Source organism: Prinia subflava, chromosome 4, assembly GCF_021018805.1.
Source record: "Prinia subflava isolate CZ2003 ecotype Zambia chromosome 4, Cam_Psub_1.2, whole genome shotgun sequence".
In the NCBI taxonomy this organism is placed as follows: Eukaryota; Metazoa; Chordata; class Aves; order Passeriformes; family Cisticolidae; genus Prinia; species Prinia subflava.
This window is the reverse complement of record NC_086250.1, coordinates 25,954,657-25,979,065: the sequence shown is the minus strand read 5'-3', so window position 1 is coordinate 25,979,065 and position 24,409 is coordinate 25,954,657. Positions and strand designations below refer to the sequence as shown.

Below are 24,409 nucleotides of genomic sequence, written 5' to 3'. Positions count from 1 at the left end.
CCACAAGACAAATGCCATGTATCAAATGCTCTGTATCAACAATATTTGTTATGGTTGTATCCGTTTGTATGTGGCACGAGGGACTGACCAGTGGGTCTTCATACACGTAGGAAAGTTTCTTCCTGTCATAATCGCACTCCACGTATGTCAATACAACCCCCTCTAGTCAGACTCTGCACCTTCAGCACTGGAAAGCAATGGATGTCTCTCTCTGTAGGGAAGAGAGGCCTGAGAGGCAAGCTGCTGTGGAACATCTGGGCCATGCTACTAAAATATGTGAAATAAATTATATATCTGAGAAAAGAAATCATGTTTCCCTACTTATAATGAGATAAAATTGTGCATTTAATATAACTGTATTTACAGTACTACTGTGTGCCTCGAGAAAACCTTTGTAATATGAGCAAATAGTGGGAAAAATCCCGAAACTGGCCTTAAAATTATTCTGTTTTGCAGGGTGAAAATTAATATTAAGTGATCAATATCCTGTGGTTTTCCAGAAAAAGTTACTTTTTTCTTTTCCCAAAATGCCAGTTGAATGATCAGATTTACTTCCCTTGTATAAACAATAATTTCTGTAATCTAATCACAAGCAAAATAAACTTAGTCATATGCTCTTATTTCTATTATCCAATTTTATTTCTATCAACTTTATACTAAAAAAATCATCACCTCAATCAGAATCATGTAAGGTGCAGTGTTTTGCTAAGAGTCCACTCTTCATTTAGAGAGGTGAACAGGAGAGGCAGAGAGGGCAGGGATAGAAGGCAGGAATGACTGCCCAGAGTTTGGAGTGGAAGAACTGCCAATGAAAACGGTATCATAAATCTGTCTTGTCCACTGGGCAGCATTATCCCTTACAAGAGCTCCAAAGTTTGCTGCTGACAGGGGAACTTCACAGCCTAAACTTTTAGTCTGAGATCCCCAGGAAATTGGGTTACCTCTGGTGAGAATTTTTGTATTCTTTCTTGGGAAAAAAATGCTTGTGTTGGTAGCAGCTTGATTTAAAATGTTTTCTTTAAGCTTTATACTGCAAACTGTTTTTCTCTCTAAGTCTTAATTTGTTTCTGAGTGAATCAAGGATGCCAGGAATTCAAAATGAGTGCACTAAAGCTTTGTTTGATATTGAAGAAATCATTCTTCACAAATTATTAATTTGTTTTTAAAGGATCTGCATTATATTTCCTTAAAAGAGTTTTGTTTACTTTTGCAAAATGAAGTGATGGGATGCTATTTTCAGATCCTTGTGTAAACGTTATGAAAAATGTTTTGGACACGTTTTTCTTTAATCTTCTTTTTACAGTGTCACAGTACACCTAAAGTTCTTTGGGTTTGCTACTTCTTTCCCAAAGAATCGTTTATTTCTAGTGGAACAGCTAAGAGGACCGGGGAAAAAACAGAACTGGCTTTTGAAGAGTCGGGTGCTGTTGCCAACAGAGAGAACAAGAATGGCCACGAGATGGTAGCATCTGTCAGAGAAGGCCAGGAGATGGGGCTGAGCTTCTCTTGATCCAGGGAAGCAAATGTGCCCTGTGTGCCTTGTACCTTACAGTGGAATATTTGCAGTGTACAAGCAGAGCTATTTTAGAACTATTATTTTGAATTATTTCCCTCTGAGGTAATCTTGTGTGAGGTAAAGCAATAAAACGTAGCACCATAGGCTGGTACACCATGACTCAAGCAAGGATGCCAAGTGCAAATCCATTTTAAAATTGCCAGTGTAAGCTGACATCTGGGATTGTGTCCAGCTCTGAGGTCTTGTCTGACTCTTTCAGTCCTCCTTCTAGGGCTGTCCTCACGGCATCCAGGATGTCACAGCCCCAGGGTGCAGTGTTGAGCTGCCCATACGCTCCTTCTGCCCTCTGGGATCCGTTCAGAGTAATGCAAGGGGTTAACTTCACACAGCTGGGCCCTGTGAGAGATCAGGTGTCATCCACTCTCCCCTGCCTGACATAAACTTCATGTTAACAGAAAAAGACAGTGAAAACTCCATCATGTGCTCTGTCTGGTTTGACAGAAATGCAGTCATATGCCTACACGCGATCAAGATTAAACTTGTACTGCAGAGTGATCTGGCAATGTGCAAACCCCTATTAATGTGCACAAACACAGAGTTTCGGGGTAAAAAAAAAAAAGGAAAGTTTTTACTTCTCTGCTTCTGCTATAAGATAAAAGAGAAAGGGGAGCTTCTAACAGACTGCTGGGGCAGAGAGCTGCAGGGATCATTTTGGTCTGGGTTGCAATTACCAGAAAAGATACAGGAGATTGTTCTGTAAACCACTCCACTGTGAGTTCTGGCAGAATTTCACCCTTTTTTGAAGCATGGAATTTATGGGAAGGTGTGTGAAGACTGGCAACACTTATCTATCTTGCATCTGTCCTACATCATGTTTGAGTGAGGTTATTGTGTGTCAGCAGGCTTAATATAAAGGCAACATTCAACTTACAACATTACAAAATTAATTTAATTCTTGTGAGACCTGCACTTCTTGTTGCATTTCTATGTACAAATGCTAGTTGTGCTGCAAGTAGCAGCAGTTTCCTTTGGGCATGGTGCTCAGATATGAATGCTCAAACACTTTCCAGCATGCAGTTAAATATTTCAAAGCCAGCAAAACGGTATCTGTATTGAACTAACTTTTGTGATCATTTGCTTACTGAGAGCCATAACCAGCAGTCTGAACATCCTTTTCCTCCATGAAGTCCATCTTTTGTGTAAGTTTTTCTCCTTAGTGCTAATGATTTAAATACCTATTCATTACTCAGTAAGACTCTGTCCCTGGAGGCAAGGGAGGAGTCTAAATGTCACTTTATGTTGCAAAAATGAAGACTTGGTTTGTATGAGGTGCCTTTCACCCAGTGCAAACGTACACATGCTTTAGATTTCTCTCAGCTTCTATAAGACTATTCTTAGCAATGCAGTGAAACATGGTTATGTTAAACATACTACAGAGAAAGTTCAAAATAAATCATGTCTTGATTTGACCTGATTCTCTTCTTTGCTGTTTTCCTTTGGCTATAATATAGCTCACAAAGGCATAAAATGCTGCACTGAAAGTAACAGTATCATTTGTTTTTCTCTGATGCAACTGTTGACACATTTTCCTATTTCTGACTTAAATTCCATGCTTTCCTTTGACTGCACAATTCTCAAAGGTGCTTCCTCCATTTTACAGAAAGCAAACTGGTTAAGAATATACATTCCACATACTTCTAGCTAAATAAAAATAATATACTCTCTGGATACTTATACAACTGGGTCACTTAAGGGATTTGGTAAATCTGTGTGAATTTTTACAGGTATCTAGAAGCTCCAGGTCAAGAAAGCTCCTTTAAATCCAGTTATTTCTGCTTTGTTCTTTTCTGTTCTTTGCAGACATTTGCAGACATTTTATTTTCTCAGGCCATCTCACAGCATCACATCCCTATCTGCCAATACTGATTCTTGTGTCCATGGTCCATGTTTAGGTTTCTTTTTTTTCTTTTTCTTTTTTTTTCTCCTTCCAGTTTCAACTTTAATGAGCTCTCTGGGCTTTCTTTGAAGATTTCATTTGCAACTGCAAAGAAACCCTTGTGTATTCCAAGTCTTCTATGTGGATTAAAAGTGTTTTAAAAGACTTTATTTTAAAGACTCAACATAAGAGTTTTTGAAGATACATGGAGCAGGGTACTTGACTCACACCTGAACTCAAGCCTGGTACACAGAAAAATTAAAAACATGTGTAAACATTTTTCTACTTTCTTTAACAAATTGCTTTGAGCCTGTGATAATGTTTAAATTCCTTTCTTTGTTCACTGAGATATAAAGGAGCTCTGTAAATATATTTCTTACCTATTTTCCTCCAAATGTACTGGTTCTTGTATGTATAGAGACATTTCTTCACATATGTGAGCAATAATTCTAATATTTTTCTTTGTAACTTCAATCTGTTTTAAAGACTTGGCTGAAGTTCTTGAGACTTGTTGAAATAACAAGATCACATAAAAGGAAATCTGAAATGTCATAGTACAAACCTGGCCTTGCAATGTCAGAAAGCTTGCAAGCAACCATATATGCTTTTGTCTGAGGCAATGCTGTTTTAACACAAAATGCTTGCCCAAATCATGTTACTGTATTCCAGCAGAATCCCTTGAAAGAAATGGGCAATACTGAGAAACTTTTGGAAATGGATGGGGAAAAGCAGACTCACAGAAAATGGATGGTGACCACACATAGACCTTACTCCTCCTGCACATGATCTTGCAAGACTGGGAGTGTCTTTTTATTATATGGTTGTGCAGTGCTTAGCACAGCAAAGCTTTGAACCCTGCTAAAGGTTTTTGGATGTTATGGGAATGCCAGTAAATAATGTACTATTTAACCAATGGTTATTGTAGAGCTTTCAGAATTTGTTTTGTTCCCCCAGGTTTTATTTTTATCCACATTCCTCAGCTGTGTGTTGGTGTGACTATCACTGTCATTGTTTTGCCAGAATTGGTCCTCACTGCATTCTAGTCTACTTTATTCTTGGATTCTGTATATGGCACTGACCTCTAATCAAATGCAAATGTCCTTGTCTGAGCTAGGCACCTTATGATTTTTCCCTTGTTTGTGAAGAGTTAATCAGGGTAGCTGAGACTAAAGCACAACTCATCTCATGCTGAAGCAGATGCCTGTATTTGGTTAGATGAATACATCCTTCAGCTCTAGTGGTTTAATTGACTAGATCCCCCTTGGCAGTCATGCTATAGACACCTAAAGCCAGGAGAGATGAATCCCATCCTTGGAGACCTGTACCATGCTGCCTGTGTAACTAAATATAGGAAGATGGTGTGTAGAGAGTGCTTAACCCAATCCCCATCAGAGGGCTGGAGACTGCAGGGGCTGTGCCCACACCCAGCAAAGGGGATCCTCTCAATTTTTCCTGTTCTATGAATCTACCATAACCATGTCCACAGAGCTGGCCACATCCAGGGCAGAACACGAGCTCCAGATACCAATTTCTGTCCCTTTCCTCCCTCTGCCACATCTTCCCTCTCTGCCCTGTCCTCCCCTTGGGCTAGTCCCTGCTGCTATTCCCAGTGCTATCGTTGTGCCCATAGCCATCTGGGGTGATTAGGGCCTGGTGGAAGACCAGTGGTAGCAGGCTGATGAATTTCAGTGTTGGTACAGAGTGTGAGTTTGTGACTTGCAATAAGGATTTCCTCTAATTTAATACTCAGCCATCCAGGACATGGATGCTCTGGGATAACCAGGCTGTGAAGGGTCTTGTGTCTTAGAAAGATCTCTGTAAGACACAGTGCAGCCAGAAGTTTTCTTTAGCTCAGAGATTACACTCCAAAATTTTAGAATGGAGGCTGATTCTGAGCAGCAATATGATACCAGTGCTGGGAGGAACAGTGACCAGCTTTCCAGAATGGCACGGAAATGAGATGGAAGAAAGAAAAGCTGATATGGAAGATGCTTTAGGGTGTGAAAAGTTTTGTTTTACAAAAGGGAAAGTGAGCAGAGTGTATGTGCTACTGATAGCAAGCCCTGATCTTATGGCACTGCACCAATAAGCAGGAGCATTTAGAGATCAGCTATCCTGATTGTATAGCCTGTTAAACACCATGAACTTGGACCAACATTTCCAGAGAACAAGAGATGGAAAAATATTTTGTTATTTTCTCGTTTACTTCTTTGTGGAAACATGTTGTCTAGAGGTGATGTGGTCTGTGTAAAATACTCTGCATGCCTTCAGTGATTTCTGGACTAGCACATGGGTGTCCTGTCTGTATTTCATAGCTCAGATGTTCTGGGCTAGCTCCAGTTAGAGCTGCAATACCTGAGTAGTGCTGTGCTGAGATAGCAGAGAGAGAGAACAGCACAGCAGTTTCACTGGTGACTCCTTTTCTCTGCAGGAAAATTAGCTGACCAGGCTGCTGTGCTGAGGTGTTAGGCTGCTTCCCAAGGCAGAACTATTTTTCTGGCCATTACCTCTGCAAACTTTGCACCAGGCTCTGTTGCCTGTTTTTGCACCAAACAGAGCTGTGATGTAACAGACAACATGACAAATACGAACACAACTCAGGTTATTTTAGTCTCTCTGTTGTAAGATAGATGTACCCAGATTAGGACAATATGGAGTAGATCTGGTGATGCTTAAAAAGTCAAGAAGATTTGGGACTGGCTGTGTAAATCAGCATAGCAGATCTATAATGCAAAACCAAAAAAATTCAATAATGTTCCTACTTTTAAGGTAAAAGCAAAGCCTCTTGGCTCACTGAAATGACAACAGCCCAAGTAAAGTAGCACTGAAAAGGTAATGAAACCACTGCACTAGCTTTAAGCTATCTGGCATGGATGCTGCTGAGAAAATTGGTGCAGCAGCAAGAATTCTGCATGGGAGTGCAAAATGCTGCTGAGAAGCTATACAAAATCACCATAGTTTCACATTTCAGATAGTTGAAACACTTACAGCCCAGAAACTAGCATGTATGAAATAAATTCCTGTTCTTTAGGTGGCTTCATGGACTTTTCTAGACTGCCTCCAACCTTGGATGATTTCTTCTATCTTTTCCCTAAAGATTTAATTTTTTTTTCGAATGGACTGACCATGAAATCAAAGCACAGTGACAAGCATCTTGCTTGCCTTGAGGGTTTTTCCTGGATTCTTTAGAAATACTTCATGATGTCCCTGAAGACTGTAGACCACAGACTGAAAATCATTTAATAATTCTCTTTGCATATGCCTTGCAGGTTCCTGCAACACAGCATGCCCTTCAGCAGAAATATCAGGATGATGCCTCACAAATGCTTTAATAGGTTATTTGAGACAGAAGGTGTGGGTTTAGGTCAGGACAGAGGAGTGTGTATGGCAAAAAACCCTGATAGACAACGAAAGGGCTAAGTGACATTTAGAATATGATAATGAGTTATGTTCTTAATTCCTTTTTGCATTCAAAAATATTTCTTTATGAGATGAGAGGTAAGTGAGTTCATAGAGTAAAAAACACTAGAGTTCCTCTGCTGTGGTTTGGTTGGGTTTTTTTAATGTTAAATTTGAGTTAGGAACATTCTTGTTGTTACTTTCTTCTTCAGTTATATTTTTAACTTTTGGCAAAGTCTCATAGACTTGAAGATGTTTATTTTTATAGATATCACAAAACAAAATAAATAAAAACAAGCCATTTGTATCTTTGTGCTTGTATAATTCAATGTCATGACTATGACTTTCTCTGGTCAAAACCAGGACCCAGCAGCTGTTACCTTCTGCAGTTGTGGAGAAATTGGATAATGTTAACACTTGATAGTGTTAAAGGTACAAAATATTTTCAAAAAAAACCCCATTGTCTTTGCTTCCAGTAAAAGAAAGTTCTTATTTGTGCAACAGCTGCCAAAAGATGAAACTCATGTTATGACACTGCGTTTTTCCAAGCAAGCCCATCCCAGCAGCTGGGGAGGGGCTTACTACTCATTTTCCTACTCTAGGAAATACTTCCACACAGTGAGAATTTATCCTGAGATACAAAGACATCGTTGTGGATGAGCATCCTGGACCCCTCTGTGCTACTCCTCGCCCCAGGTACTATGGTATTCCTCCCCTCCTGCATGATAGGGTGGGTTGTGCGAGGCAGCTGGACTCCTTATGCCCTGCATTCAGATGTCAGATACTACTGATCCTAAGATTCCTCTTCCATCAGCTTTGGAAAAGCTTCTAAATGTTTCTGTGGATGGAGAATTTCTGTGTGTTTTAGAGTCAGAACTGGGAAGCTCAGAAAGGTCTTTGGCACAGCCTCACTCAGAATGATTTTGCCTCAGGGCCTGAGAAGCGTGAGCTAGTAGGGCAGAGGTTTTAGGGCTCAGTTTTTGCAGGGATTCTTAAAGAAGCCCATTGTCATTAAAGCAGCTTTCTGATATTTCTGTCTCTAAAAAGTCCAATAAAAATTCAAGTGGAGAAACATACCAAAGTCACCCTTATTTTCTGTATTTATAGCTCCAGCTCTTACAATACACCACAGACATTACTGTCTAACCATACAATGCTGCATCCTCAATAAGGACACGTGTGTTGACATCTCCTGGAGTCTGGCGTGGCCAGGAGCTGAGTGCCCAGCACTGTGTGCAGAGGGGAGACCAGGCACAGTGGCCCTTGGAGGAACAGCAGGCAGAACCAGTATCAGCACATCAGGACCCCCGTGAGAGCACGACGTGTTTGGCAGCCACTGTCACCATCCTCCAAAGGGACCTTAAAGTAGGCAGCTGAGTACAGGGCATGGGGAAGGACAACTGGGGAGGGTGCTCTCTCCCACACCTCAGCCTTGCTGCCCCCAACACTGAACAGGAGCTCTTGTCACAGTCTGTGCATTCTACTACTGACTGCAAATCCAAGACATGGACTTACTTCTGCAGCTGGACTTTGCTCTGAGGGAAAATGGGTGTCCTGGATATCCTGTTGTTAATGAAAAGTTATTTGCTATGAATAAATTAGTAGCATCTCTCTGTTTTGAATCTCTTGGGACTCTGCAGTTCTCCCTCTGCTTCTGCTGTGCTTCTGCACAGCAGGTACTGTGCCCAGGACCCTACCTGCTGGGCACAGCACTTGCTGGGTTAATCACCCAGTTTCTGTCTTAGGTGTGCCCTGCCAGCTTTTCTGAGGCAATAATTCCCCACCTTAACTTTGCTTTGAGTAACCCATAAAATGTAATATACTCAGTTAAGATACTAGTGAGCATGAGACAGTCTCCTCTGGTTTGCCATAGAGGGCTAAAATATTAAACCAACAGCTACCTCGTCTTCTCTAAAATGTTCCTTCTTGCTAATTATTTGTTGAAGGCTAAGAACTTTGTGTTTCTTTCCACAGTAAAGCCCTCTGTTTCAAAGTGCCACTGTTTCAATGAGCCTAGATGGGTTTTACTGCTGCATCAGCTGCCAACACTCTGGAGAAGATGGAGGTTGACAATTGGAATGGTGATGCCTCAAAAACAAAATGTGGGAAGAGACTACTTGCTGGAAGAAAACACAGTTCCTTGAAACAGTGCACCTGGGACCACCTGAGCTTCTCCCAAGGACCCAGAAAGCTGGCCTTGTGACCAGCTGCAGTACATGTATGGTGACTTATGGGAACATGGTCAATTTTCAGCAATTGTGGCTCTGATCCTGTGTGTCGAGAATGGCTGTGAAGTGTATTTTTTAAATCTTGAAACTACTGCTAGAACACAGCAATTGTGAATATTATTTTATCTGCCCACAGGAAATTTACTTAACCATCTTCCAGTAACTTCTACTTATCTTCACCATGTCCTGTCTGAATTCTTTAAAAGCTGCTCCTAAGTAACACTGACTTAAAAGAAAAAACACCCTCCCTCTGCATTTTGTAACTATTTAAATAGAGAAGGTGTCCTGACCTCTCTAGGTAAGAAATAATATGGAGTTTTAATAGTTGTCGAGTAACACTATTCTAAATTGGAACCCAGCATTTGTAGTTGATTACCACTGGCCAAAAAATGAGTGACCACAACATCCTCTTTCTGGGACACCAAAAGTAATAGGAATAGGTTACTTTTGTCAATATAGTACTCTTGTCTTTTCCAAGGGAAGCACTGAGGAAACTTGCAGGCAGCATCAAGTAAAATGGGTGGGGGGTTTATGCATTCTGAGAGAGAAAGGCCACAGATCTATTTATTTCTTCTTTTAGGTATGAGGGTTTATTGTGTGAACTCCTTAACTAAGGGTACCATAGATAGTAAAGGTCTCTATAAGTTCAGAAAGTGTCTCTACTGCATCATGAAGGAAAAATTTACCATGTGCTATTGTACACAAATACATCATCTCTGGCTCAGGATGTCCTTGAGTGCAAATCACTAGAAGCTACTAGATATGTTAGTGACATGATGTTATATATGTAATTTGTGTCTTGTTCTTTGCAACCATTACTGGGTACAGCTGGAGACAAGGTACTGAGTCTGAGGAACTTTTTTCTTATTTGGTAGAGACTTTTAACTCGTGCTTTTCTGCACATTTGTCATTTAAATTAGACACACAGCAGGCAGCAATGAAGACCTATTTTGCCTGTTCTATAGCAACAGGCTAGAAATTTTGCAATGCCTGTGTTTGGCTCAGTGGCATTAGTTTAACATACATGCCAATCTCCATTCTTCCAAATGCTTTTGTAGGAGTATACAAGTTATTGCATTCAAACACAACTCTTGCTCATGGAATCCCACCTGCGCACCAGTGGGTAAGCATGGGTATTAGACTGTCAAACACAGCTAGTATCATCCTAATGACATCCTGTGCAGTTCTGACTTGAAAGCTTCTCCAACGGTCCTGCACAAGAGCTCTGAAATGCTTGAGCCACAGATGTTACCCTCAGCATATCTTCCTGTCACACACTCTTGATTTGAGATCTACAGGGCACAGATCATGTGGCAAGTTGTTTCTGAATTACATTATTGCCTCTGTGAGAAATTAGCAATATGGTTCTTATCTGAATTTGCCAAACCAGCCACCAGATATGATTTTACTTTTCTGCTGCATATAAGAAAGACCCATATCCTATCAGAAATATATTCCCATGAAGATATTTCTGGGTCTGATCAAATGGCCTTTTGGTCATCACTTTAGTAAACTAAATGGGGTGGAGGACCTCTGATGAAAAATAACAAAGCTGGTTTGAGTTACTGAGTACTGTTCAGCAGTTGAGCCGCAGTAATGGGTTGCTCTTGTGGTCTGAGCTTGCTGCAAGCAGAGACGACGTGCAAGCCTAAGTCACCATATTTTATTTGACAATTGGAGCAGCCAAAGAGGTCACTTTCTCTAACCCAGTCATTGAGCAGCAACCCCCTTGGTTTGGATTTGTGTCCAAGCTTTGGACTGATTTATCCTCTCTGTACACATTCAATGCCTTGTCACAAAGCTCAAGGGACCAAAGAGGCTGTAATACAGATTTCTCATTTTTAAGTAAAGTCAAAGTGAAGACATGGGAAGGGCAGAGAATGGATTTTGTTATGTAGCTCCCAGCCACAATTACAGTTTGAAAACAAGACAGAGGATTTGTACTATTGGGAATACTTGGGACATTTATTTGAGGTTCAGAGAGAAATTCCAGGTAGTTCCCACAGTATGACTTTTCTCAGACCTTTGAAAGAGGTGTTTTAAAATTTCCTCTGTAACTAAATAATTATAACTAGCAACAGCTTCCTCCTGTTTGCAATTTAGTTCATGTTAGATTTGTCTCTATCATTTTGTCTGAAGGAACTTGGGAATCCAGTTCATAATTAGCTCATTTAGAGAGATCAAGAAATAATGTTCTTCTGAGTGTAGGCACCCAAAGGCTTCAAACTTCTCATGTTCAATCACCATATCAGCCTTGGGCTGGGGTAGTGAGGGTAAGGAAATATTTCTTCCTGAAGAGGTTATCAACAGTATCTTGGCATCAGGGTAGCTAATTATTCTGGAAAAATCCTGCTTGAAGTTCTGGAGTTCTTACAAGTGCAGGCTTTATATACACAGAAAAGCTGTTGCAAGAGAAAATAAAATCATAAAGCCTTTTCAATCAGGTAGTTCACTGGTTTGCAACAGGTTGGGGTTTTTTTGGAGGTTGACTTGATCTAAAGCTTATGGAAGTCAGTGCAAAAACTCCAAAGAAAATCCTGGCTTTAATTCAAGGAATTAAGTTGTATGCCTTAATGCCATAGGATATTACTGCACTAAAGAGCTTATTAAGATTACAATGGGATTTGGCATTACTATGAATAAATGCAAAAAGTTTACGTGGCTGGGATAAAGATTCAAAGCTTTATTCCATATTTCAGGGAAATGGTTCCAGACTGAAGTGAAGAAAAAAAAATTACATATCATAGCATTACAAACAACAAGGTGCATGTTGTGCTTTCCAAAGTGAGAAATCTGGCACTAATGGTAGGATGTAGAATAAAAATCTTGCTGCATTTTCCAAAGAAGGAGTTCTCACTGAAGAGTAAATGAAATGAAAATGAAATGAAATGAAAATGTCTCATGTGCTTCCATGATCTTTGTTTTGAGCTTGAGATTTTTGCTGTTTTTTTATATTAATTTTTCAGCAGCTGAGAATCTGTCATCTTTGTGTCTTAATATCAGAAGCTTACAGATGGCTGCTAAACAGAGCTTCCTATGTATTTAGCATTGATACTGTAATGGCCAAGCATGAATTTCATATGAAAAGCAAACTTACTTTCTATACATCACCAGTGTATAGCTTGAGGGACAACAGCAATGGAGATGGCCTGGCGTGACTCCTGCAGGAACTACACCTGTTCTGTACCAGATGTTCTCTGCAGGGGATTCTTGGATGCTTTCTACAACACAGCCACAAATGTACTGAGTGTCAGAGCCTTCCCAGTTCCATGGGGCCCATGTCTTCCCAAGGAAGGTATTTGTTAGGACTTCTTGATAACAGCTACTTAATATTTTGATGTTATTTTCAGACAGTTTTTCCTTGTTTCATCCTTGCTAATATTTTCCTTCCTTTGTTATCTGTACCCTACAGCTACCTCCAGATGGGAATCATAACTCCACTGGACTGTTTCACGGGGCTTTGCACGCTAGAACAACTTTCCTGATGCCTGTGGAGTTCTTACTCCTCCTGTCTTCATTTTTGTTTACTCTTCATCCCCCTTCTACATGAGTTCAAAATACAGAACAGTTTATCAGCTTCTGTCCTCAAAATGCCTAGAACTGGATGGAGCCTTGTGGATAGGGATGCAATGGTATTAAGTTCCTCTCAGATTTATCATAATATAGCTCCTTGTGGTACTCTTTCAGTACAGGCAGCTTTAGTTCAAAATTGCCTCCTTTGCTGGCTATATTTCATTCCAATGTAATTATTGACTTGCTTTCCCTTTGCTCTTGTCTGAGACTGCTGCTTACCAGATCAGCTTAAGGTTTGTGTTTGAAAGGACTTTCTCCATCTGCATGTTCCTCATCCCAGCTGTTTATAGGTGACCTGGCCATACACTGACATTTTCAAGACTGACTGTGCTGCATCTCTGCAGTGACCTCTTATTAGTGAAGTTCAGTATCCTCAGGCTGGAATAATACACTTGCTTGGAGACCAGGGTGATAACTAATTCATTAGTTCACAGTGATGTACTTAGGAAGTGCCTAGCATGGAAAGACCTTGATCCCAGGGAATGTTTGTGGTAAAACTGCAGTTGCTAAAGCCAGATCTAATACAAGTTGTTGTTTTCCACATGACTGGCCTTCTGTTATCTTTCTTCCCTTACTTTCAGACCTGCAGCCAGTTTCCTGGCACAGACGCAAGATTGCTATGCCCATGCCAGCAGCTGTCTGGATGATACAGATTTTAGTTGGCTTGAATCCAGATACCTCCTGTAAGATAAGCAAATGATTTTGCCTTCTCCTTGTGCCTAGAGAAACCAATGCAGCGTTTTGATCAAGCAATGAGAGTTTGTGCCTCAGGTCACTGGTGGGCAGAAACCTCTATGGCTGAGAAATTGGCCTTGCCTTCCATCTGCCTAAAGCCTGTTTGCCCCTCTACAGCCCCTGTAAACTTGTCTAGGTCATACTTCCAGGAGATGTGTTCCAGCAGCCCTCAATGGTGGAGGTTTTAATGATCCTGGGATTTCTATCTGTTGCTCCTTTTGGTGTCCTGTCCAGAGGTGAGGGAAAGTAAAACACAGGTTTATTGAGTTCTAATTAATAGTACAAGACATAGATTCTCCCACTGATGTTATTCCAGCTTACCTATTCTGCCACCCATGATTACAAGGTCAGTGTGGTTGTTGTCTGCAGCTCCCACACGTAGATGTGTTTTTCTCCTAGCTCTGTTCCTTCTGGAAAATTGTGCAGCCACTACCTCCCAGAGAGAGCAAGGTCTCTTCTAAGGGACCAAGTTCAGCTTGCTCAGTGCTTTATAAATTATTTGTGCCTTGTGCAGATGCTCTTCTTCAGTATCAGAACAGGCTCAGAATTCCTGAAAGTGCTCCTTGGCCAGCTGCTATACCCTCCCTGTGTGGCGCAGACCACAGGTCAAAGCCCAGCGTATGCCACAGGGCAAAGCAGCCTTCTGGGGCTTCACCACATTCCTTCTCTGTGTTCTCCGTCCTTCCTGTGGACTTTTCCTGTGCTGACCACTGTCCTGACCAAGGTCTCAGGGTAACAAAAGCATTCTTCTTATTCCCAGTGTCTTACTCCCTGTCTAAAGTCCTACTCCTCATAGGGTACCGTAGTTCATCTATTTCTGTCATATTCCTTGTCTGCTCTGACATCTGGACAGGCTGTTGTATATTGAATATGTGCTGGTGATTGCTATGCTCAGCCACTTCATTTACAGCGTCAGGAATGTGAGAGGCCCTCAGAAAAATGCCAGAGGCAAGAAAGTGTTTGAAAATTCCCAAAGGTCTTGATAGAGAAAGTATTCTTTTCACCCAGCAGGAGCAGCAACGACCAAAATTCTCACCATAGTTATGCTAAACTTCAAGAAGAGGAACAACATAAAACGTGAGAGCATATGTTAAAGGTAAGTTGAAATTTGCAACTGACAGAATTCAATTATTATGTACCCCCAACACAGAGGCTTCAGCCATCCCACTCCCTCCAGGGTGGATTACAGTGTGGAAAAAGCTCAAAGCCATGAACACTCCCTGCCTTGGGCTATCAGGATGAACTTCAGAGGTGTACGTGCCTAACATTAGGATACTGAGCTGATCCAGGCTTCAACAGCCCTGACAGCACTATGGGGACTGGGAATAAGGTTTCAAAGTCAAGCAGTCTGGTATGAGGAAATTCCAGAGTTGAGCACGTTTCTAAACATGTGATACTATCTTTTATTTTAATTGCATAATCTTATGTTGTTATTTTTTTTTAAAATCTGTCTAGATTTGCATCACAGTGGTGTGATGATGCTGAAACAGACTGTTGGCTGGAATAACCTGCCCACCTTATGGAGCATTACATAAGTGCTCTCAAAAATACAGACTTCTGTTCCTCAGAGCTCCAAGCTAAGGCCCTGGATCTTACTGTCTGAGTGAGATCTGACTCAGAGAGAATGAGATTCACTAATGAGCACTTACAGCTGCAACCACGACTAATGAGAGCTGCATTTTAAACTTCAAGATAAAATGTTGAGAACTCTGAAAAATCAAGCATTGAAGACCTAAAGATGGTGGGTACTGTTAATTTACCCAACGCTCAAAATCCCATTTAAAAAATAGAAAAGTGCCCCACAAAACATAGAGTGATATTATCAGAGTACATTTTTTAACCTACAACTTATTGATCAGTACCATAGGAAAATGTGACAGTGGCTTGATACTGAATGAGGTGCCGATTTGAAAACTGTTGGAGGATGGTAATATTGCACTAGTGCTCTTCAAATCTCCAAGAAGAATCCAACCTACATTGAGGGTTTGGGGTTTAATATTTTTATTTAATTTTATTTTTATTTATTTCAACTGAGATTCCTGAGATGATTTAGATATTACAGGGGGGTAGGGGGAGAGGGAAACAAGATGAGTGCTTCTCACTTTTCTCAAGGTTCATTCTTCTCTTCTTGCAGAGATTTGGGTTTAATTAACCTTCTCACTCGAGTCAGAAAGTGGGGTCAATGAGGATGGGACTCAAAAGTTGGTTACGGCTTTAATTAGACATAACTATGTGAGAAGATGTTTTTCTGGCTTTCAAAATGTGATTGGGAAGGAGGTTATAAAAAAGCCGTCCTGGGTAACTCATATTCGTTTCTTACAGGATAGAGAACATTCAAAGACAAAAGACTTTCAATTGGACACTAAGTGATGAGTTGCAAGAAAAATCGCCAAAGATGGCACGAACGAAAACACTTCTAAGGCTGACATTTGACAGCATAACACAAGAAGGTAATTGCACTTGACCATCTTGAAACCCTATGAACACCTTGAAAGCGCAGCAACAGAAAGAAGCAAGAGGACATGAGTGTTTGCAACTCTGTCTTGCAGTCATGGCAATGAGAAGGAACTAAGTGGCATTCACATCTCAGCAATTTTTTGCTATAGGGTGGAAAATAGGCTGACATTCATTTGCACAAAGTCCCAGAAGATGTAACTGGCTAAAAGATTTCAGCCTGAAGGAAACCATGTGCAACCTTTTGGGAGAATATACCAGTTGTCACACAGGAAAAAACTGCTTCTCAGATGATATCACAGTCAGTCTTTATTGCCCATTGTTTGGAGATAAATAGCTGAAAGTGATAAGTGACTTTCAGGGCTTTCCCCAGGAAAGGAAAGGATTTCAGAAGAAAAAGCTAAGTCATCTGCCTTTCCCTGGCTACATTTTGTAAGCAAATCAGACTACACTCTTAAGATTTTTTAAAACATTTTTATTAATTTTTATTCCTCTTGACAGGTTTTTATAGTAAAAGAACAGAGAATAACATATTACAATGCATATGGACTGAAGTCCTTCAACAAGCTACATTAACACATTTTCTTTCTTGCACCATAGCCATCTCTCCCTGAAGAATGGAAGGTTCAGGAATTATGGCTCATTAGAAAAAACTCAGAACCTCAGACAAAACAACCATGAGTGTGTTTTAAGACTCTTCTTCTAAGCCTCAAAATTCCTTACAAGTAAAGGAATGAATGTAATTCCTATTAATGAATAGAAATTATTTTTAAAATAACTAACAAACTGTGTTGGCTCAAAACATCCATCTTCTGATACAGCTCATCAGCTAGGCATGACAGCTGGGTTACGTGTGCATTCCTGTTGGACTCCTCTAGGAAGGAGAATGGAGTAGCTCTCTGATGGGAACTGGGGCTATGGCCATCAGATGTGGAACTACACCAGGACCTTCTGATTTACTAAAACTTCAGTCCCTGGACTAAAGAAAATTTTGCTTTTACCCCAGTATTTTCTGACAAAGTATCTCACTGTCTGTGGACTGTTTTCCCAAGGTCTGGGATGAAAAGGGAGCAAAAGGACTAATTAAAATTTCCTTCTCTTGTTTTTGTCCTGCTTAGAAAAGCTTAAAAAAGGGAAAACTCAATTATAATAGAGGCAGCCAGCTTGAAGGATTCAAAACAGGACCTAATGGGTCTTTTCCCAGAGAGAAGAGGACAGACTGAGATGGTGGAATAAGGATCATGTGTAACAAGATGGCATAATGGGAGGCAGAACATGAGACTATTGCCATAGGAACATTCACATTTAACTGCAGAAGGAGAGGGCTAGTACATGAGCTTGAAAAAAAAATGAAATCAGTTCCCTACAGTAAAAGCTAAATAAAACGTCATTTACATAAAGAACACTTAAGGAAAGAAGAAAAGCATTAAAAGGTGAGAAAGGCAGGAGAAACTGGAAGTAAGTGGAAAGGACAGACTGCCTCTGCCCAAGAAAATAGCTGTGGGCTGCAATTAGCTAAATGGTACACGGCTCTGCGCTGTGTTAGTGCTGCAGTTCTGAACCACTCCATGGTTTACTGCTGTGTCTAATGGCAGGAGTGCTGAATAATAAAAGCTGTATGCTGGACTGCCAACAGGAATTAATTTCCTTTAGCTTTTGGTGCTCAAGCTATATTTTAACTGAAAACTGCTAGCTTTTCTTTCTGGAATGACAGTAACAGATAACTACGGCACCACCATGGGTTTATAGCAACACTTTATGCATGGGGATCAATCGTTTAGACAGGATTTGCTCTCGTCTCCACAATCACTCCTTGCTCCCATGAACAGGCTCAGCATAGGAAAGATAAGATAGGGGGAGGCAGTTCTTATGCAATGAGGCTTCTTAAGCTAAAGGCAATGATTAAAAATTCCACCTCCTCTTATGAATATTATGTAGCTACAATAAACTTGCTCCTTGCCTGCAAACAAGCCAAAAGCCCTTCCTTAATGCCAGGGCCACAGGGAATCTCGGTGCCTGCTCTGAACATCTCAGTGGTTATGGGTGCCTCACCACTCGGCAGCACTCAGGCTGCCAGAGCCCAGCAGACAGATCGATGGGGTTAAGTGGATTGTCTCTGTGCTTGCCTGTGTGTACACACCCCACCCTTCCCCTGCCTCCCGCTACAGCTACTTCTCTCTGGGGACACCGTTTGCCTGCTTGTCCAAACAAGCTCCAGAGCTTGAAATTGCCAGGGAATGAAGAGAGAAAAGTTTTCCTGCTTATGTGGGGCAGGGTGAAAGGAGACATGTCCTATGCTAAATACAGGGAAGAGGGAGCAATTACTGCAATATAATTTTCTGCTGGATGTGGCAGGACCAGTCTGGTGACAGATCATAAGGATTTGCTGTCTTTATAAGCAGCACACATGTCCTAGGGAGAAAATATCTCACGTAAATATGTATGGGCACAGGGACAAGTGTCACACAGGGCTTCCCATCAAAGGAGAGGAAACGCAGCATCATTTGGAGCGCTGCTTCTTTGGAACTGCAACCACAAAGGAATGAATAATAGGATTAATTCACTTAGCTATTGATCTCAGACGCACACATTTTCATTTAACATTATGAGAACAGCCAGACTCTCATGGTTCATAGCCTGTGGGCAGTACAGCAGGGACAGCAGGTGCAAGCCCTTTTCCCCATTTGCTGATGATGTAAATCTTAGCAGCACATTCCTTATGGTGAGCCGCTGGGGAAGGATCTCCTATGGAAAATAACCTAATGTCTGGACTGGTGACGCTAATGCTGTTCTCTACAGATGCACTCTGAGCAAATAATTGGTAGGGGCCTACCCATGGAAATTCTATACAGAAAGCTGAAGAAAGGGAGGGAAGGAAGAAAATAGAATAGGCTGATTTAATTAGGTCTGGACATACATGCACACAATTTCTCAGCTAATCAGGGAAAAAGTTCAAATACAGCCTCCCCATACCACCATAAACATTGAAGATCTATGACAGTGAGAAAAGAAAGAATATGGTGCAGGGAGACATTAAGACATTTTTCAGTAGTTTCATCACATGGAACATGAGGTCTGCTCAGGGTCCTGAACAACTTCTTTGCCAAATTAATCTGCAAAGTTAAGTTTCTCATAACTAGCTCTTACAAAACCACCCTGCCCATAAGCAAGTGGATGCAAGGGCCAAAAGTAAGTGTCAAAGGTGGTAAAGACCATGCTGGCATGGTGGAGTCACCAGGTGACACCAGTAGAGATGCTGACACCTTAGATGATCCCAAACTGGGCCAGCTCGTGCAGTTCCAGATGGCTGAAAGCTTCCCATGGGCAAATCACGGTGATATCTGCAAAAGAGAGGAAATGACAAATGTGTTCTTGTCAATGCACTCCTCAGATTTATTTTTTACTAATGGAAAGGCTGATTTATTCAAGAAACATTAACAAGAATTAGATTCCATTTGAAAGTTAAGTGGGCAGATGAGCATTTCAAATCTGGTACTACCTGTCAGACCAAACCAAATCAAATCTCTGTGAGAGAACAAAAGCAAGCAAGCAGTTCCTAGTCTCTTCAGTGACTATGTAAACTGGTGTAAAAAAATCATTCCAGTTATGAGGTGTTTCCTGTTCTTATAAATTACCTGTAGCCAAACTGTGATCTCCTTGAAGACGTGCGCAGTTTTAGATCAGATGCTGAATAATTTGGCCTAAAATATTCAGGATCTGTAAATCTCTCTTCATAGATACTTCAAAGTCCTGACTGGCTACAGCTCATCCAATGCATATTTCTCAATCCCAGATGGGTACATAATATTCTTAAAATTAGGATTCTGATGACAACAAAAATACTTAGCCATCTGGGATTTAGTTTCTGTGATTTTTTGGTATTAATAGCTTAGCATTTAGCATTTCTTTGAGAATCTCATGCTGCTGAAATTCTTAGCCAGAGTATTAGCAGAAAACAAACAAGCATTTCTGCAGCCCAATGTAAGTAGTCTGAAACTGAAGCATACTTAAATGGCCCTTCCTTCACGTAGTGTATGTAAGCATAAGCATGAACATGGCAGCCTGGGGAGGCAGAACTAGTCTTCTCCAGTGACCCTGAGACCTGCAGACAGGCCAGGGAAACAGAGGCCACCCCAGAATCCTCTCCCATGATCAAGTTTTTCTGCATTAGTGCTAAAGCAAGGCATAACAACATCCTGCAGAGCTTACCTGTGCCCAGCCCCTCCATGCCTGGGATGTCATCTCCAAACCTAGAAAGGAAAAAGCAGGTAAGGAGTGAGTTTGGGGCAGCAGCAAGGAAAGGGGAGATGTCCTAAACCCCCACCCAAGGAAGAAGGATTGTGGGGAGGGAGCAGAAGAGAAGCAGCTCCAGGTTGAAGAGCTAATGGCACCTGGAGGCAGCAGGAAGCTGCCTGGCTCCTTGCCCAAGGGAAGATGCACAGAAGAACAACTGTAGCTGTGGGGAGCTACTTAACTAGCATAGTTTCTTTTCTTTCCAAAATTCCCTTACCCTCTTACTCCTTTTTTGGGGGGCTTGCTCTTGAACTGCCTTGTCTGTCTCTGCTTGAACTTGGGAGGCCCCTTGCGTGGTGTGGTGGGACCAGTTGGAGCATCTCCAGTGTTGAGGTTGGCAGCTGGGGTCTCACTCATCGCTGGGCTGTGTGCAGCAGGCACGTGCCTCTCTCAGATCCCTCTGTCTGCAAGATAACAGCAAGGACTGACACAACACTCTGCTTATCTTTTCTAGGTATCAGGAGCCAGATGACAGAACTATGGAAAATATAATTGCGACAGGATTAAAGATAATGGTATTAAAGACAGATTGTTATGAGTACAAATTAGGCAGGGTAGCACTGTCTTTCATCCAGCATGCTAGAATTAAGACACCAAAAAAAAGGACACTTGAGCTAAGGCCAAAAAGACATTTACCCCATGGTGCAATGTCTTGTAGGGTCATGGAGACTAACACCTTCTTTTGTCTCAAACACAGTTGCACTCTTGGAGAAAGGTTGCAGAAACCTGTGCTACAGTTTAGAGAAAATAGGAAGTTTATTGCCAATGCTGGGGTTTTTTTCTAGCTAACCTTGGAATAGCATTGCTGAAGTTTTTGCTTACTGGTTCAGGGCCTGATTACTACAGGAGCCATGAAGAGACACGTATGGCTTAGAGAAATATCCTGTTCTTGAGAATAACCATGATACACTTCACCTGTTCTCATACTTGTGCCTAAGCATTACCTTTAGAACACTGATGGACACGGGACGCTGGGCCACATGGGTCCTTTGTCTGGGTGGAGCTGCAACTAAGGCCCAATGTTTGTCAGTACCAAACTTACAGGAAATAACACAAGATCGTTGCAAGATTATACAGAAGGCTAAGGCAACACACTGGAGACTGTCTTTTAGGCAGACGTTAATTCAGCAAATTTCTCAGGATTTAGAGGAGTAAAGCCTGTAACTTTCCCCAGGATGTGCACGTTTTGGTATTTTTGAGCATTACATGTGCTGACCCCTCTTCACCAACTGTACATAAGCCAAACTCCACAGAGGATAAATAGCTATCAGGGTGCAATTTCTGTTCAGGAGACGTGTCTCCTGTCTTAGATGGCAGAACTGCTGCACTCTGAGCCTTTTGCTTCCGTCCCAGAGAAGACAGCAATAACTCTCACCAGTGCCCAAAGGGAAGTTTACAGCTCTTCATCAAACATTGTTCTAATTTGTATGCCAGAATGGTCTGAACAAGTGCATTTATGAATAAAAATAAATGCAGATTTTTTCTTCCTTCCTTGAAGTCACGTTCTTTCCCATGACTGTTACATATCTCTTATCTCCAGGTGTGGAGATCATCTCTCCCTGTGCATCCAGGCTGATGTAATCGCTGATGGAATTAACTTCAGGATTTGGTTCTAAAGACTAATCTCATTAGGTCACCATAGTACTCTGGCTTAATCCCCAGCATCACCTGCCATGGTACTCTGGACTTTAAATCTCAGAACTATAAATGTCATCGAAGATTTTTTTCCTTAGTCTAAAGTGAGTTCATTCCTTTGTCCTGAAATAGCTGGAGTGTTGGAAAGCAAATCCTTATATACTAGGAGAAAGATAATCTGAACAATCCTCCTGTGTCACTTCCACATCCATGCGAGGTGAAGAGCCACATTTCTGTATCTTTGGCAGTCTGGAAATACTTCACCCAGGACATCTTTCCATCTGTGGTGGCAGTAGAATGGTTCCAAATGATAGCACCTAGGGGCAGGCTAGTTCTTCTGTTGCTTGTGGTCAGGCTTCTGTCTTAGCTGTAATATCCCAAGAAGGAGACTGGACTGGTTCCAGCAACCCCAAATGGAGTAGCAGATGGTTGTGTCTGAAGCTGAAGTATGCACAGATGCTATTCCCCCACGTGTAACACAATGCTTCCTAAGCACACACTGTGCCCACAAACACAGAGATCAGATCAAACTGTGGAAGTTCCTTATTTGGCTGCCATCTCTACAGCGCCTGAACAGTTGCCCAGTATTTACAGCTTTTTCTTTTTCCTCACAGATTGGTGGCAGGACAGGCAAACAGTGTCACATTCTCCTTTTCCAGAATGAGAATGGAAGTGCAGTGATAGGTATGACCTGGACTGTACTGCTAGGAGGAGAGATGAAATCTTTTGACTCACAGACTTTTAGGGTCAAACTGAGAGATGGAGGCATTTTGCCTCCAAAATAAAGACAGAATTTGGTCCCTCTTTGTTACTCAGGATGGGAGGAATTCAGATTATACTGCCCTATAACAAAATGCTTTGCATCAGAAAGCTGCTCCATAGCATGTCTACCAATGCACCAAAGTCTATTATTATGGCTCTATCTCAGGTGCAGTTCTCATCAGTATGTTGTTGTCTGTCTCAGTGCTAGACCCCACTCCTGAACTGAAAGGGACATGCATCCACTTTTAATTTAACTTCCACCATGTTAATCTGACACACAATTTACTTGGCACTCTTCTCAAGGACTACTCCCAAAAGTACAGCCAAAAAAACCAAACCAGCTAACAGATTTCCATCCCTTAGGACTGACATCCAAAACTTGAAAGATGAATTTGAGCTCCATCTCCAACTGAATTCCTGCCCTGCTTCAATAACATATGCTGTGCACTGGCATGTTACCTTAACCATAAATATGTCTTTGAGGGTCAAAACCTCTTAAGTCCTTGAGTCCATATTTTGCCCCTGACTTCACTCAGTAGATGAATAGCTAATGGAAAGAGTCAGCCCTTGAAGTTTCTTTTTTTGTCCGAATTTGAAGTAGTTATATCCATCTACCAGATATTCAACAACCCAGGATTTGGTAGGAAAAAGGATCTGCCCAAATCACACTTCATCCTCTCTGCATGAATTCAATTAAAAACACTCAATGAATCTTTTACTTACGAACATTTCTAACATTAGGGACAATTCTAACTTTTTCCTTACTAATATCCCTCTACTTCTATTCTCTCCATGCATCACTGAAACAATGACAGAGGATGGAAAGCAACCTTAATGCCACATAACAACTTTCTTCTTGCTGCTGAAATCAAGCTGCCTTCCCACCACAGAGCTGGTGGGACTTGCTTGCCATCGTAAGAGTCAACGAATTCTCCATTCATGCTGGAGGGCCCTGCCCCACACCATGGAACCTTCCCCAGTTCCCATGCCTTGGGAACAAACTGCTCCTACATATAGCCAGACAAGCACCCCAGGATCACAGATATGAAAGAAACGCTAACAGCAGCTTCTTCCCATGGGAATTTCACGGCCTTTTGTCTTACCGTATCTGGTTACTTGGATAGTCCTTGACACCAGATCAAACAGGTGGCTTGACAAACTTTTTGAGTCTCCTTTAGATCTCTACAAGTGCTATGCTGCCTTCTCCCATGCAGCTCCTGGGCAAGAGCTGATGGCTGTGGATGCAAAGACTGTTGAGGCATTAGATCCTCTGCCATGCACTTCCTCTGCTCTCTCCTCTGAGGAGGTGTTACCTAATTGCCCCTGACAGCACTTCTGCTCAGTCAAGGGCTTAATCCTCTAGGTAAGAGCTTTGCTTGCATCTGAATGCTAATTATACCTAATACGCATTAATTGGCTTATCTCAGTTGCGTCAGAAATCCCACCTCGGGGTTGTTGGCCAGGTTAATCATCCTTCTTTTAGTTTGATTTAAATTTAAGGGAGCTTGAATATTACTGACAAATTCAGACTCTTTAATCTGCCCCATCCTTAATCTCTGACTCCCTATGGAAGATGTCCCTGGCAGATAATGTAGATGCCTCACTTGATCTTCTTCAGACTGTTTTGGTGTAGGAACTCATCTTCCCCTGTCCGAAGCTTTCAAAAATACAGATTCCTCCATGTGCACTTGTCTTACACTGCCTCAGAGTGTCAGACACAGAACATCCATAAGCTGTGGCCCTCCATGCAGATACACTTCTGTGAATAGAGAGAAACCAGGAAGAAACATCCTTGTGCTCACGTTCTTTTTATGGTGTTCTTGCAGGCTCAGATCTTGGCCTCGTGAGAGCCATTAGCATCATCCTTTCGGATTTTCA

At 41.6% G+C, this 24,409-nt stretch overlaps 1 protein-coding gene and 1 long non-coding RNA gene across 2 annotated transcripts; one reads left to right on the top strand and one right to left on the bottom strand.

The window, feature by feature from the left end:
- The first annotated feature begins 861 nt into the window (after positions 1 to 861).
- LOC134550009 (uncharacterized) lies at positions 862 to 20,365 on the top strand. Its single transcript, XR_010080231.1, has 9 exons — positions 862 to 946; positions 7,454 to 7,547; positions 7,959 to 8,216; positions 8,826 to 9,377; positions 12,194 to 12,374; positions 12,492 to 12,711; positions 14,396 to 14,483; positions 14,843 to 15,128; positions 15,710 to 20,365. It is a non-coding gene; the product is annotated as an uncharacterized LOC134550009 (long non-coding RNA).
- On the bottom strand, positions 19,106 to 21,577 carry PDE6H (phosphodiesterase 6H). Its single transcript, XM_063396202.1, has 3 exons — positions 20,352 to 21,577; positions 20,051 to 20,091; positions 19,106 to 19,182 (listed from the first exon to the last, which is right to left on the bottom strand). Exons 1-3 carry the CDS (start codon positions 20,489 to 20,491, stop codon positions 19,106 to 19,108), a joined length of 258 nt encoding a protein of 85 aa, XP_063252272.1. The 5' UTR covers positions 20,492 to 21,577.
- Positions 21,578 to 24,409: the final 2,832 nt, after the last annotated feature.

Coding starts and splice junctions, on each gene's coding strand:
- PDE6H (XM_063396202.1), bottom strand. CDS start 20,491: ATGAGTGAGACCCCAGCTGCCAACCTCAACACTGGAGATGCTCCAACT. Junction 20,092..20,351: donor CCCAAAAAAGGAGTAAGAGG/GTAAGGGAATTT, acceptor TTTCCTTTCTAG/GTTTGGAGATGACATCCCAG. Junction 19,183..20,050: donor CATGGAGGGGCTGGGCACAG/GTAAGCTCTGCA, acceptor TCTCTTTTGCAG/ATATCACCGTGATTTGCCCA.